Below are 16,049 nucleotides of genomic sequence, written 5' to 3'. Positions count from 1 at the left end.
CCCTGTCTACGGATGAGGAAACTGAAGCACGGAGAAGTGAAGTGACTTGCCCAAGGTCACTCAACGGGCAAGTGGTGGAGCTGGCATTAGAACCCAGGTCCTCTGACTCCCAGCCCCGTGCTCTTACATTAGGACTCGCTGCTTCTCATGTCCCCACCCTATGCCTGTCATCACCTGGATTTGTGCTTCCAAGTCCACAGTGCCCAAACTTTTCTTTTTCTTTTTTTATAAGAAGAGAGGAGCGTGAAGACAATGGCTCCTCTCAGGATGGCACCTGGAGAGTTTCCAGTACTCTACCAGTCTCGGCTTCGGGAGGGAGAGTCAAAAAGAGGCCTAACCATTCCATTCCTAGCTTGGGCAGGGGCTAGCCAGTGGAAGGCAATCTGCTACAAGTCAAAACTCACCCATGCTGGGCAGCAGAGGCATGGGAGAGAGTCGAGGGCAGAGACTCGAGTTTACTGTGTGGAAGGCGGCATTGGTAAACCACTTCCCTATTTTTACCAAGAAAACTCGATGGATACACTATCAGAACGACTGCAGGTGGAGAGTGGGGCGTTCTAGGAGAGATGTGTCCATGGTGTCGCGAAGGGTCGGAAACGACTCAACGACATAAGACAAGACAAGAAGACAATGGGGAGAGGTGGGGAAGCAAAACAAAAAAAGAGCAGTGCCTCCCATCACCCCCAACCCTGTAATCCTTAAATAGGATGTGGAGAAACTGGAGAAGGTCCAGAGAGAAGCAGCGTGGCTCAGTGGAAAGAGCCAGGGCTTGGGAGTCTGGGGTTATGGGTTCAAATCCTGGATCTGCCACTTGGCAGCTGTGTGACTTTGGGCAAGTCACTTAACTTCTCTGTGCCTCATTTACCTCATCTGTAAAATGGGGACTAAGACTGTGAACCTCATGTGGGACAACCTGATTACCCTGTATCTACCCCAGCGCTTAGAACAGTGCTCTGTATATAGTAAGTGCTTAACAAATACCAACATTATTATTATTATTATTATTATTGTTATGAGAGACAAAAGATGGCTGAGGGGATGGAGAAGAGGTCCCGAGAGGAAAATCCAAGAAAACAAGGCTGGTTAGCCTGGAGAAGAAAAGCAAAAATGAAATAGCACAATAACCTCTTCATGTCTCTGAAGGGTCTTCATAGGAAGGAAGCTGGCCAGCTAGCCTCCGGGCCCCTGGCCTTAAATTACAGCTGGAGAGATTTGGGTGGGACAAAAGGAAGAACTTCCCAACTGACAGGGGTGGGAGGAAAAAGAGAGATGGGGAGGGTTCTGCCTCTGAAGACCTTTAAGACATAGAGTAGCCCCCCAAACTGCCTTGATGATTGAGGGAATCACCTGCCTGGAGGCAGGGGATGTCACCAGATGACTCCAAGCTGCAGGACTCTAATCAGGGCCCAGAGGGCAAGGAAGCAACTTGGTGGCCTGGAAACGTTCCCCTACCCCCGAGGATTATGGCAGTGAGTCTATAGCTGCCGCCTCTCGGCTCCTCCCCGGCTTCCCCCCACCTCCCCGTTGTTGCCAGCGGGCTGGGAAGGGAGAGGTCAGGAAGGAAAATACCGTCTGTGGGATGGAAGAAGAAGGTACCTGGCCATTTGCTTGTAGGCTTCTTCTGCCACAGCAAATATGTGTGGATCCATATCTCCCATGTTCTGCCCGCTGTACGCATGGATGATGGCATCTCCGTAGATGGGCAGCTGCTTGTAGGGGTTCAGAGCCACCAAGATGATTCCTACAGAGGCAAAGGAGGGATGTCGGCGGGGTGCTCGGCCCGGCGAAAGAACGCTGGGGCTGAACCGAACCCTTTTTCTAACAAGGTGATTCTCTCAGATCAACTATCAGATTTCAGTTTCCCAAGGGCAAAGGCCTCATCCTTTTCCTCTGTACATCCCTTTAGCCCCCAATTAACTCCGCCATTAGAAAGCAAGCTCCTCGAAGGCAGGGACTGCAGGTCTTAGTACGATCAATCGATCAATGGAATTTGTGCAGAGCTTACTATGTGCAGAACACTGTACTAAACACTCGGGAGAGTACAATATAACAGAGTTGGTAGGCACATTCCCTGCCCTCAACAAGCTTAAGTCTAGAGGACCAGTTTACAGTCTAGATTTATATTTATATGACTTATATGATTTATTAAACAACTACTGTTGCAGAGCACAGTACTAAGCACTTGGAAGAGTGCAATAGAATTAATAGACATGATTCCCTTCCTCAAGGTAACAATCTAGCTGGGATTGCAGACACTGAAATAAATTACAGCTAGGAGGAAGTAATAGAGTAATATGTGGACATAAATGCTGTGGGGGTGGTAAGAAGGGGTATTAGTTGTATCTAAGTGTTTAGTGGGTGGGGAAGTGAATGAAATAGCAGCTGGGGAAAATGAGGTGGGAAGATTATGAATCGATCAGGAAGGGCCTCCTGGAAAAGTTGTGATTTCAAAAGGGTTTTGAAGGTGAAGACAGTAGCGGTCAGTCAGCTGTGAAGGGTAAATCCAAGCAGGCAGGAGACAGCAGGAGAGAGGAGGGAGAGGCACTGTGGGCAACCGGCTTGAGAGACATAAAAAGCATGAGCTGGAGTTTCGTGGGAGAAGAGAGTGCATAAGTAGTAGGGGAGAAGTCAGATTTTGGCAATGCCAAGGGTATGGGCCCGAGACATGGTGTTAGCACCTGTGAAGGGAAAGTTGAGGTGGAGGAGAGGCCTGGGAGGGAAGATGAAGAGTTCGGTTTCGGAGATGTTGAGCTTGAGGTAGAGGCATTTTGGAGACGGGAAGAGACGAGAGCCTGCAGAAAGGGTCAGGTCTAGAGAGATAGGTTGGGGTATCATCTGCATAGAGGTGGTGGTTGAAGAACAGCAGAAGGGAATTCAGAACAGAGTCTTTAAGGACACCCAACTGTGAAAGAGCCTGCAAAGGCCAGGCCAGGTAGATAAAGGGGGTCTCGGAGAGAACTGTGTCAGGGAAACCCTCATTAGAGAGTGTTTCCGGGAGAAGGAAGCAGTTCACAGGGTCAGAGGCTGCATCGTGAGCAGGAAATGTGTCTATTGTATTGCTATGGTGTACACTCCCAAGTGCTTAGTACTGTGCTCTGCACACAGTAAGAGTTCAATAAATACGATTGATTGATTGGCTGACTTGAGAGATCAAGGAGGATGAGGGTAGACTAGGGTCCATTAGATGTAGTGAGAAGGAAGTGCTCTTGGAGAGGGGGGCCCAGTGCTCTGCTCACTGTAGGTGCTTGGTAAATTTTGATTGACTGCCCAAGCTGGGTGGGAAATGATTACAATTAGCCCTTCAGCACCCCCTCTCAGGGTCGCACCTGAAGAGTTTCCAGCACTCTACCAGTCTTGGCTATGGGAGGGAGAGTCAAGCAGAGGCCTACCCCATTCCAGTCATTGCTTGGGCAGTGGCTAGCCAGAGGAAGGCAATCTGCTACAAGTCAAAACTCACCCATGCTGGGCAGCAGAGGCATGGGAGAGAGCCAAGGGCGGAGGCTCGAGTTTACTGCTCGGAAGGCGGCAATGATAAACCACTTCCGTATTTTTACCAAGAAAACTCTATGGATACCCTACCAGGACGATCGCAGATGGAGAGTGGGGACAGATGTGTCCGTGGTGTCGCTAAGGGTCGGAAACGACTCGAAGGTATAAGACAAGACAAGATCTACAGCCCAAGTGATGAAGGTGATCCTTTCTCCGGAGAGTTTTCATGCCAAATGGATTCTGGTGCCGGTCCAGAATCCTGTAGGGCCATGCCTGGTGTAACGTAACTCCAGTGCTTCTTGAGCTTTCTCCCATCCCCTTACATTCACCTCTGAGCCCTGAAAAAGCTACCGGAAGGCTACTGGAGGGTGGCATGCAGGAAGGGGGCTTAAGGGATCAGACAGAGCGTGAGCAGAGAGAGTGGTTCCCTCTTAATGTGTCTCCCCTTTAAGTCTCGAGGCTGCTTGATCTCCCCCGGGGTTTGGGGTTTTAGGGCTCCATCCCTTCCCCATCCTACAGGCTTCTGGGTCCCAGGCATTTGGCATAGAGCTTAAAGCTGGCCCGGAGACCAGGCACAGAATTCCCCTCCCTCCAACACAGGCCCACCGCCCTCCAGGGAAAAGGCGAGTCTGGGCCTTTGGCTGGGCTCTTCCAGGTCTGGGACTTCCACTGGCCAGTGAGAGGATCAGGATCTCAGGAAGGTCCAGTCTCTGTTCCGGGCTCTTTCGGTTTCATCTACACCAGAGCGTCCTCAGATCAGCCACCCAACATCCAGCCCCATCGTCGCTGGCTCCAGGACCTTTCCACTGAGAACTAAATCAGGGCCGCTGCCCCGACAGTGAACAACCCCAAATAACAATCCAGATCTCCGCCACACCGTTTTCTCCAACACTTCAGCTTGCTCGAAATGAAAGCCAAAGGGAGGCCCTGTACCACATATATATTCATTTCTGCTCCGCCTTTATCTTGGAATCTGGTTCTTTCCATTATCTGCCCCCGAGATGGTATCTGGTAAAAAATCTTTCCCTGTTAACTCAGAACTGGTCTGGCTTTCCTACAAGATGTTATTCACCTCAATGGAGACATTCAGCTTTCTCACACTCATTCAATCATTCATTTATTCATTCACTCGTATTTATTGAGCACTTATTGGGTGCAGAGTACTGTGCTGAGGGCGTGGGGGAGTACAAAATAACAATAGACAAATTCCTGCCCACAACAAATGAGAGCAGCTGGCTTGATATTTTACTCAGCATGGAGGAAGTCTAAGAATCTAAGAGGGAATCCAGAATTGGGGTTTAAAAATCTATTTTGAGCCACTTGGTGAACCTTGAGATGGGACTGAACTTTATTGTTCCTGCCACCTGGGGTTATCTGACAGTTTCCTAAAGGATACCCTGGCTTTCTTGTTTCGATTTTCTACACCCTCGCCCATCATGGCCCTGCTGAACCTTGTGCTGTTTAGGTAACCGAATTCTGGGACAGTGTTTAGTTCCAAGCTGCCAATGAAGATCTTCGGTAGGGTGTAGGGTTTCCTCGGGGTGGGCCGATCTATTACTTCATATTTATTATCGGTCCTTAGGGCCGGGATGACATCGCAAAGCCATTCTTCACGGAGGTTTCCGGAAAGCAGTCCACTGCATCGAGCTGTCTTCATGGCTGCAGACCACTTTTGGACACATCATCTGTGTAACCACTGTGGGCGTGGAGCGTATCAGACCATCATCAGTTCACCTCTGAGCTCCTCACATGGTCCGTTGGGCCCCTTTACACATTTTTATTTAGCGTGGAAGCCAAACATTCCAAGGTCGTAGAGCCGTCCTGACCGCCGTGAGCCCATGGGGGACATGGATTATGTTCAACCTGATTATCTTGTATCCAACCAAGCTCTTAGCACGGTGTCTGGCAGATAGTAAGCGCTTAACAAATTCCACAAAACAAACAAACAAACACTGTTGTTGGCAGCAAAGATGGCATTCTTAGCTGGGAACCGAGCAGAGCGCTCTACTTACCGCTGTAGGTATAAATAAGCTTGGATTCCACAAAGCGTATTTTGAGATTGTGGAGGACAGCGGGCTCGTGGAGGTAACTAAGGGCAGTGAGGTCGTTCTCTCCCACCAGGATGTCTGGATTTCTCAGAGGGGGCAGAGGTCCTGGATCCACAGGATAATCTCGCTCCTATTCAAAGACATGAAATTGATAGAAATGAATTTAATTTTTTGAAAGATTGAGGTGTGTTTAAATCTACACACCATTACCTGACCCCCTCGCTGCTGCTGCTGCTCTTGACCCTGTGCCTCTGGGTTTGTGGCTGGGAACGGTCATTCCAAACTGTTACTCAGTCAATTGTACTTATTGCGCGCTTATTGTGTGCAATATATTGTACTCGGGAGATACAACAGACACATTCCCTGCCCACAACGAACCCACTGGGCCACCTCTAGGGCCAGTCTCTTGGATGACCGGAGCTTACGGAAGAAGGACTTACCACCCAATTGCTTCCTGGAAACTGCATCGTAGGGTGAAATGTTGAAAGTTGCAACCATTTTTCTCTTCGGAAAATATTACACATGGGGGTGTGGTTCCCGTACTCAGGTTGGTAACCCTATTCTTTTATGGTATTTGTTAAGCGCTTACTATATGCCAGGCACTGTATTCAGCTCTGGGGTAGATTCAAGCTAATCACGTCGGACACAGTCCATGTCCTGCAGGGGATTCACAGTAATAATCCCTAGAGAAGCAGCATGGAGTAGTGGGAAGAGCACGGGCCTGGGAGTCAGAAGCTCATGGGTTCTGAGAAGCTCTTCGGCAAGTCACTTCACTTCTCTGTGTCTCAGTTACCTCATCTGTAAAATGGGGATTAAGACTGTGAGCCCCATGTGGGGCAGGGACTGTATCCAATCTGCTTTCCTTGTATCCACCCCAGTGCTTAGTACAGCGCCTGGCACATAGTAAGTGCTTAACAAATACCATAATTATTATTATTATTATTTTACAGATGAGGTAACTGAGGCCTGGAGAAGTTAAGCCACTTGCCCAAGTTCACATAGCAAACAAGTGACAGAGTCAGAATTTGAACCCAGGTCCTTACAAAAGTACCCTGAATTATGTACCCAATCAATGCAAATGCATAAGCTGACTGCATAAACGTATTTATATTGAGTCAGAGAGTTTAAAAGGTAAAAGTAGCTGACTTGTAATTTAATGGAAATGAAGTGAACGCGATACCCCTCCCTAGTGATTCTGCCCAGTTCCTCAGGGAGTTCTCCACTCCTCCCTGACCTCTGGCCCCTCCTGCTCTGTCCCTCCCACCCTCTGTAAACTTTCTCTCCACCCTCCCCCACCATTTTTTAAAATTTTCCCCCTTTCCCTTGACTCTTTCTGAGTTCCCTCTGTCTGGACCCCAGATCTAGTGCCATAAAGGAAGATAGAGCTGTAAAATTGTCACTGATGTGCCATTTAACTGAAAGAGTAGAAATTTAGAAATGGTGTAATTGCCATTCATCATCATCAATAAATCATCAATCATGATATTTACTGAACACTTATTCTGGGCAGACCAATGTACTGAGTGCTTAGGAAAGTATGATAGAATAAACAGACATGATCCTTGTCCACAAGGAGATTAGTCTAGTGGGGGAAGACAGACTTTAAAATAAATTACAGGCAGGGCAGAATAGCAGAGTATAAAGATATGGATAATAAAAAGCAGTGTGACTTAGTGGATAGAACCCAGGCCTGGAAGACAGAAGACCTGGATACTAATCCCAGGTCTGTAATGTGTCTGCTGCGTGACGTTGGGCAAGTCACTTTCCTTCTCTGTGCCTCGGTTACCTCATCTGTACAATGAGGATTAAGACTGTGAGCCTTACGGGGGACACTGACTGTGGTCCAACCTGATTAGCCAGTATCTACCCCAGCACTTAGCACAGTGCCTGGCACATAGTTAGCACTAAACCAATACCATTTTAAAAAACCCCAACAAGACATAAGTGCTAGGGGGATATGGGGGAAAAGGCCCAAGGGTTTAGGTGATGCAAACGTGTTGAGGGGGCAGTTGGTGGGGGAGGAGGGGAGACGGAGGGGAGCAGTATCCTAGGGAGATGAGAGATTAATCAGGGAGGGCTGCCCGGTGGACGGAAATAGTGTGTTGTGGAGGACCGGTTATAGCTAACTGGGAAGCCGGTCTGACCCAGGCAATATATACAAGCACACAATCATAAAACACAAGGGACAAAACTTAAAAAAATGATGCAGGACACAAAAATCAGAACGTACCCACATTTTGTTTAGAGATATGCACAAGATACGTTGATATGTTCATGGAATGATCTGGTCTCGAGCTACGTGGGACTAATCTGGGCAGGCTGCCCGGAGGAAGGGAGGTTTGAATAAAGATTGGCAGGCAGGGAGAGACAAAGCTAGGTAAAGAGGAATTAATGTCGTAGAAGACAAGAATGGCAAGGAAAGAGAAACCTCAAAGCCACTGAATTCTATCCAGCCGCCCCCAGGTACCTTACCGTTCCATCTTCTAGAAGGAGATGAAGAACTGTATCTCCCACCCTGTAGTTCTTTGCTATGTCTGCTGATTTCCACACCTCCTCCGGGTCATGGATCCAGACTCTGTTGTACTAAATCAAGTGAATAAGATTAGGCTTTAAATGCAACTTTACACCGGGGTACCGAAAACTCCTCCAAACTAAACTGACATTGGCTAGAAATGTGAGAAGAGCAGCCTTTGGAAAAGCAATAAGGGAGGCTCCTGTCATAAATAATGGATGATTTCCAGACTCACAAAGGCCCAGACTCACAGAGACTGTGCAAAGCAATTGATTGTAATGCTGCTGGTGTTCTTCACAGCTTGGGAAAGAACAGTAGAAGCCAAACACATGTTTCCTGCCCACTAGGAGTTTCTAATCTCAGAGTCCATCCCAGAGCTATTCGCATGTAAATAGTCGATTAATTTTGACTGTTTATCAAACAAACGATATACCACGCTACCTGTCTAATTTCTACCCATATACTCTTTCCCAGGAATTAGGCTAGTGTTCAAACCCTATCCTCTCATGACTTTCCCATCAGTGTAGATGGCACCGCCATCCTTCTTGTCTCAAAAAACCCGTAACTTTGGTGTTATCCTTGACTCCTCTCTCTCGTTCGACCCACATATTCAATCCTACTCAACCTTCTCGACATCACTAAAAGTAAATAGTCGATGAATTTTGACTGTTTATCAAACAAACGATATACCACGGTACCTGTCTAATTTCTACCCGTATACTCTTTCCCAGGAATTAGGCTAGTGTTCAAACCCTATCCTCCCATGACTTTTCCATCAATGTAGATGGCTCCGCCATCCTTCTTGTTTCCAAAACCCCGTAACTTTGGTGTTATCCTTGACTCCTCTCTCTCGTTCAACCCACATATTCAATCCATTACTAAACCTTCTCGACATCACTAAAATCCACCCTTTTCCTCCCCATCCAAACCGCTACCACGCTAATCCAATCACTCATCCTACCCCGCGTGGATTACTCCATCAGCCTCCTTGCTGACCTCCCAGTCTCCTGTCTCTCCCCATTCCAGTCCATACTTCATTCTGCAGCCCGGATCATTTTCCTACCAAAACGTTCAGGACACGTCACCCCACTTCTCAGAGAACTCCGGTGGTTGCCCATCCGCCTCCGCATCAAACAAAAACTCCTCATTATTGACTTTAAAGTACTCTAACACCTCACCCCCTCCTACTTCACCTCACTATTCTCCTCCTACAACCCAGCCCACACATTTTGCTCCTCTACCTCTGACCTTCTCACCGTGCCTCCATCTCATCTAACTCACCACCAGCCTCTAGCCCGTGTCCTGCCTCTGGCCTGAAACACCCTCCCTCCTGAAATTACACTGACTCTTACAACAATTACTCTACTCGCCTTCAAAGTCTTATTGAAGGCACATCTCCTCCAAGAGGTCTTCCCCCCACTCCCTTCTGTGTCACCCTGACTTGCTCCCTTTGTCCTTCCCCAATCCCAGCCCCACAGCACTTAGATACCGATCTGTAATTTATGAATTTTTATTGATATCTGTCCCCCCCACCCTAAACTGTAAACTTGTTGTGGGCAGGGGAAGTGTCTATTTATTGTTGTGTTGTACTATCCCAAGCACTTAGTAGAGTGCTCTGCACACAGTAAACGCTCAATAAATACGATTGAATGAATGAATACAAGAATAACTAACTCCAGTAGGAGCAGTAGGAGCCGAAATTTGTATTTATTAAGCTTTTCCTGTGTGCAGAGCAGTCAGTCGATTGTATTTACTGAGCACTTACTGTATGCATAGGACTGTACTAAGTGCCTGGGGGAGTACGATCTAGAGGGGGAGACAGACATTAATATAAATAAATTACAGGTGATAAGAATAATAATGGTATTTGTTAAGCACTTACTATGTGCCAGGCAGTGTTCTAAGCACTGGAGGCACTGTTGAACACAAGTGCTGTGGGGCTGGGAGGAGGGATGAATAAAGGGAGCAAGTCAGCGACACAGAAGGAAATCAAAGAAAAGAAAAAGCGGACTTAGTCAGGGAAGGCCTCTTGGAGGAGATGCGCCTTCAAAAAGGCTTTGGAGGAGCCAGGGCGTTCCAGGCCAGAGGCAGGACAGGGGCGAGAGGTCGAACCTAAAAGATTTAGTGACGGACATGTTTTGGACATGTTAAGCTTGAGGTGACGGAGGACACCCGAGTAGACGTGACTCGAAGGCAAGAGGAAATGTGAGACTGCAAAGAGGGAGAGAGATGAGGGCTGGAGATGTAGATTTGGGTATCATCCACACAGAGGTGGTAGTGGAAGCCATCGAGCAAAGGAGTTCTCCAAGGGAGTGGGTGTAGATGGAGAACAGAAGGGGAACCAGAACTGAACCTCGAGGGACCCCCACAGTTAGCGAATGGGAGGCAGAGGAGGAGCCCGCCAAGGAGAATGAGAATGAACAGCCAGAGAGATAAGAGGAGAACCAGGAGAGGACAGTCAGTGAAGCCAAAGTTGGATAGCTTTTCAGGGAGAAGGGAATGGTCCACAGTGTCAAAAGGTCGAGAAGGATTAGGATGGAGTAGAGGCCGTTGGATTAAAGATCAAGGGTGACCTTTGAGAGGGTGGTTTCTGTGGACTGAAGGGGATGGAAGCCAGATTGGAGGGGGTCAAAGAGAACTGGAAGCGAAGAATTTGAGACAGCGGGCGTAGACAACTTCTTCAAGGAGTTTGGAGAGGAATGGTAGGAGGGAGATGGGAGATTGTACTCCCAGGCACTTAGTACAATCCTATGCATACAGTAAGTGCTCAGTAAATACAATTGACTGACTGCTCTGCACACAGGAAATGCTTAATGAATACAAATTGCCGGTACTACTGCTCCTATACGAGTTGGAAGACATGATCCTTGCTATCAAAGGTCTTACAATATAGTGGGGAAAACAGCCACTAAAATAAATGGTAAGTACATGGAAGCAACAGGGTTTAAATAATAATAATAATAATATTGGTATTTGTTAAGCACTTTCTATGTGCAGAGCACTGTTCTAAGCTCTACGGTAGATACAGGGTAATCACGTTGTCCCACGTGAGGCTCACAGTTAATCCGCATTTTACAGATGCAGTAACTGAGGCACAGAGAAGTTGCCCAAAGTCACACAGCTGACAAGTGGCAGAGGCAGGTCAAAGACGTGTATCTTCTACATGGGTGTGGAAGTGAACCCCCGGGTGATTAAATGACACAGAAGTGCTGAAGTAGTAATGAGGGAGGAAATCAATAAAGCTGAGAGGGCCTCCTGGAGGAGATGTGATTTCAGGAGGGCTTTGCAGATGGGGAGATTAGTGGTCTGCTGGATTATTGTCATTGTTCCTGTCTGTCCGTCTCCCCCGATTAGACTATAAGCCCATCAAACCGCAGGACTGTTCTATCTGTTGCCGACTTGTTCATTCCAGCGCTTAGTACAGTGCTCTGCACATAGTAAAGTGCTCAATAATACTATCGAATGAATTTGAAGGACGAGGGAGTTCAAAGTGAGAGGGAGGGACTGAGGATGGTGAAGCCCATTCTCGGCCCATTATTGATTTTTCTCTGGCTTAGGCCCGGGCAACCCTTCAACCTGTTCTCCCTCTGGCAAAGTTCCCATAACCAAACTCTCCTGGATGTGGTGAAGCGTCAGTGCTTCCTAACAGTGCTTAATGGAATTGAATCAACCAGTCGATCGTATTTATTAAGAATTCATTCTGAGCAGTGATACTGAGAACTAGGGAGCGTACAATTTGGAGGCCTTCCCAGACTAAGTCCCCCTTTTCCTCTGCTCCCCCTCCTCTCCCCACTGCCCCGACCCTCTCCCTCTGCTCGACCACCCCTCCCCGTCCCACAGCACTCGTGTGCATATTTGAAATTATAATTTGATTTATTTTCATTAATGATGTGTATATATCTATAATTCCATTTATTTATAACGATGCTACTGATGCCTGTTCACTTGTTTTGATGTCTGCCTCCCCCCTTGTAGACTGTGAGTCCGTTGTGGGCAGGGATCGTCTCTATTTGTTGCTGAATTGTACTTCCAAGCGCTTAGTACAATGCTCTGCACACAGTAAGTGCTCAATAAATACAATTGAACGAATGAATGAATAACACAATCTCCGCTCTCAAGGAGCTGACGGTCGAGCCAAGGGAACCGCCAAGGATCCCTCTGCCAACAAGAGTGGTCTTCTAGACTGTAAGCTCGTTGTGGGCAGGGAATGTCTTTATATGGTTATATTGTACTCTCCCAAATGCTTAATACAGTGCTCTTCACACAGTAAGCACTCAATAAAAACAACTGATTGACTGACTTACTGCCTGGGACCCTGAGAACATCACCTCTAATTTTATCTTTGGCCCATAACATCCCACATTGAAAATATCTCCTTTTGGTTTGGGCCTGGCCCAGGGGAAGAAGGTGTTTCTTGCTGTGACCAGGAAAAGACAATTTATTATTTATTCTGCAGAAAAGCCTGCAACAGGTCCCCATGCCCCTCCCCAGGTTTGGAACATTTTGCATCCTTTCCCATCACTTGTTACCGTGCTTATCTGGCTGGCCTCTGAGGAGATCTGATTTTATGGAACAGAATCAAAAGTCCCACTGCAACCCAGAAAGATTATCCCCGTCCCCTCTCCCCTGTCCGCTGGTCCGCCCCTTTGCCGCACAAGGTTTGGCCTGAGAAGTTCCACTTTCCCTCCCCTCGCCGGGCTCTCAGGAGGGAGGAAGCCGCTAGCATCCCGGCAACCATACCAGACCATGTTCCTCTTCCAGCTCCGGGCCGGTGACCCGGCCCAGGCTGGGCTAGGCAGGACGGCAGAGTGGCCAAAAACGGGCCCTGCTTTTCCCGCACCGCTCGGGCCGAGAAATAAAGCAGCACAGGAGCCCCATGTGGATCAGGGGACTGGGTCCGACCTGTTATCTTCTATCTCACTCAGGGCTTAGCGCAGCGCTTGGCATATAGTCGGCGCTTAACACATACCGCAGTAACGATGATGATGATTACTATTAGCACGTTGCTCCAGACGAGCCGGGCCCAGCCGGGCAGAGCCCAGGCTGGTGGGAAGCCCTGCCTCCCAAGCAAACACGGAACGCCTCGACTCGATCCCATCTCCGGTTACACCCAGTCGGCCCTCTCCCTCCTCCTCCCTTGGGCTTGTTTTTCTCCTCTGAAACCCAAGAAGGAAGGATGACGTTGCCCAGTGGAGGTAAATAAACCTCCCCGGGGCGGGTGCAGCCGTGACCGGCTCCGGAAGGGCCTTCACCCACTTCGGGACCAATTCTTTTGGCTGAGGGGAGGGGGCTTCTGCGACACACTCTGCCGATCGTTAGGTTGGGGGGCGTAAGACGTTGCCCTCTAGTCCGTAAGCTCCTTGAGGGCAGGCAGCGTGTCTATCAACTCTGTTTTACTGTCCTCTCCCAAGCACTCAGTGCAGGGGTCTGCACCCGGTAAGCGCTCAATCAATACGATTGATTGATTGATACGCTCCTCTTCTCTGCTCCTTTTCCTTCCCGCCTCCCATGCCCAGATGGCTGTGTTGACTTGGAGGATCTGGAAAGGGAGAATTAAACAGTCAAACCTCACCCTTTCTGGCATTTTAGGTTTCGAGGTGCTCTTGGGAAGAGCAGAACCAACAGAGGTATGAGCGGCAACCTTCTCTTCCTTGCAGTCAATCACATTTAGTGAGTGCTTACGGTGTGCAGAGCACCGCACTAAGCGTCTGGGAGAGTACAGTGTAACAATAAACTGACATGTTGCCCAGCCACAATGAGCTTAGAGTCTAGAGGGGGAAACAGATGTCAATATAAATAAATTACAGATACGTACGTAAGTTCTGTGGGTACGGGAGGGGAAATTAATAAAGGGAGCCAGTCGGGGCAACGCAGAAGGGAGTGGCAGAAGAGAAAAGAGGTGGCTTAGTCAGGGAAGGCCTCTTAGAGGAGATGTGCTCTGAAGAGGGGGAGAGACTGTTGGATATGAGGAGGGTCGGTGTTCCAGGCCAGAGGCAGGACCTGGGCAAGGAAACATTCCTGAATTTAGAATTCCCAGAGGGAGTTTTCTACGGCCTCCCGAAAGGCAGAACATCCCTCGAAATTATCGTTAACGATAATATACTTATCATCCTTGAAAAACAGGTGGCCCAAGAATCGACGTGTCAGCCGTATAGATCACCGTGGACGGTGGCCTACGGATGGTGATGGACTTTAGGGCTTTAGGATTGCTTTTACACTTTTTAAAATTTCCCATAAAACTCCATCACATTCTCGATGCATTTCAGAATTCTGGGAGGCGACTGATAGGTGGAAATGGCACATAGAAATAGAAGGTGGCAAATGACGTATTTATCTCCAAATCACTGCCAGCAAAGGGAACTATTTCTTTAAATTGCAAGCTCTCTGTGGGCAAGGAAAGTGTCACTTTCTCATTCTGTACTTCCCAAGGTTCCTAGCAGGGTGCATCATATCAAATAGGTGCTCAATAAATACTTCTGGTATTACTACAATTGATGATAACTGTGGCATTTGTTAAGTGCTTTCTACGTGTCAGGCACCGTTCTAAGCGCTGGGTTGGATATAAGCAAATCAGGTTGGACACAGTCCCTGTCCCACCTGGGGCTCACAATCGTAACCCCAATTTGACCGTTGAGGTAACTGAGGCACAGAGAAGTTAAGTGACTCACCCAAGGTCACACAGCAGAGAAGTGGCAGAGTCGGGATTAGAACCCAGGTCCTTCCGGCACCCAGACCACGCCCTATCCACTAGGCCACGCCGCTTCCGGACTCCTACTGCTATTTCTATTGCTGCTGCCTGGGTTGGACATCCAGGAAGGCAGAAACACACCATTTCTCCCAATTTCTTGGCGCTTCAGTCCAAGACCAAGTCTGAGGCTGGGTGGACCGTGGTGCTGACCCGTGAACGGGCGGCCCTCCAGAAGAAATCACTGCCGGCCCTTTCGATTATTGATTGATTGATCGACTGATCAAGTCCGAATTAGGCTCCTAGATCCAGAAACTAGACATGATTCCGACCCAGGAGACCAAGATTCAAACCAACAAGGCTTTGATCTCCAGCGACCCTGCACGGAAAGACGATCCAAACTCAGCTCGGGGTTCTGTTGTCGTTTGGGAGAAAGATGAGGGAAGCAGCCCGGCCTAGAGGAAACGGCCCGGGCCTGGAAGTCGGAGGACCTGGCTGGCTCAGTGGAAAGAGCCCGGGCTTGGGAGTCAGAGGTCATGGGTTCGAATCCCGGCTCCGCCCCTGGTGGGCTGTGAGACTTTGGGCAAGTCACTTAACTTCTCTGCGTCTCAGTTACCTCAACTGTAAAATGGGCATTAAGACTGTGAGCCCCATGTGGGACAACCCGATCACCTTGTATCATCCCAGCGCTTAGAACAGCGCTCTGCACAGAGTAAGCGCTTAATAGACGCCATCATCTAATCCCGGATCCGCCCCTCGCCTGCAATGCGAATTCGGTCAAGTCACTTAAGTTCTCGGTGCCTCTGTCTCCTCATCTGCGAAAACGGGTACCGAATTCTCTTCCCCCCGACTTAGTAAAATCCCCATGTGGGACGGGGGCTGTGTCCAGATCGGTAAACCTTGTATCCGCCCCAGAGTTTAGAACAGTGCACACAGTGAGTGCTTAACAAATACGATCATTACTATTACTATCGATAATAATAATAGTGAGGACGATAATAACGTTATTAATAAGTGAGGGAGAAGGACGAGGGAACGACTACCAACTGGCCCAACGGGTGGCCGCGGGGTCTCTGTAGAGAAGTAGCGTGGCTCGGTGGAAAATGCCCGGGCTTGGGAGTCGGAGGGCATGGGTTCGAATCCCGGCTCTGCCACTTGTCAGCTGTGGGACCGTGGGCGAGTCACTTCACTTCTCTGGGCCTCAGTGACCTCCTCTGGAAAATGGGGATTGACTGTGAGCCTCACGTGGGACAAGCCGATGACCCCGTATCTCCCCCAGCGCCGAGAACAGCGCTCTGCACATAGTAAGCGCTTA

General features: G+C 48.7%; 1 protein-coding gene and 1 non-coding gene across 2 annotated transcripts in view; one reads left to right on the top strand and one right to left on the bottom strand.

The window, feature by feature from the left end:
* The window catches only part of MYO5C (myosin VC), a 77,813-nt gene that overhangs the window by 60,794 nt on the left and 970 nt on the right, over positions 1-16,049 (bottom strand). Inside the window, exons 2-4 of the mRNA XM_029070254.2 lie at positions 8,010-8,120; positions 5,502-5,667; positions 1,597-1,741 (exon numbers count right to left, since the gene is read on the bottom strand). Coding sequence (XP_028926087.1) covers positions 1,597-1,741; positions 5,502-5,667; positions 8,010-8,120 — 422 coding nt within the window. The remainder of the gene's footprint in view (positions 1-1,596; positions 1,742-5,501; positions 5,668-8,009; positions 8,121-16,049) is intronic.
* Positions 257-394, top strand: LOC114814013. Its single transcript, XR_003761756.1, has one exon. It is a non-coding gene; the product is annotated as a small nucleolar RNA SNORA7 (small nucleolar RNA).

This window comes from Ornithorhynchus anatinus, chromosome 8 (genome assembly GCF_004115215.2).
Source record: "Ornithorhynchus anatinus isolate Pmale09 chromosome 8, mOrnAna1.pri.v4, whole genome shotgun sequence".
NCBI classification, from domain to species: Eukaryota; Metazoa; Chordata; class Mammalia; order Monotremata; family Ornithorhynchidae; genus Ornithorhynchus; species Ornithorhynchus anatinus.
Note: the sequence above shows the minus strand (reverse complement) of the source record. Positions and strands in the feature narration are given on the sequence as shown.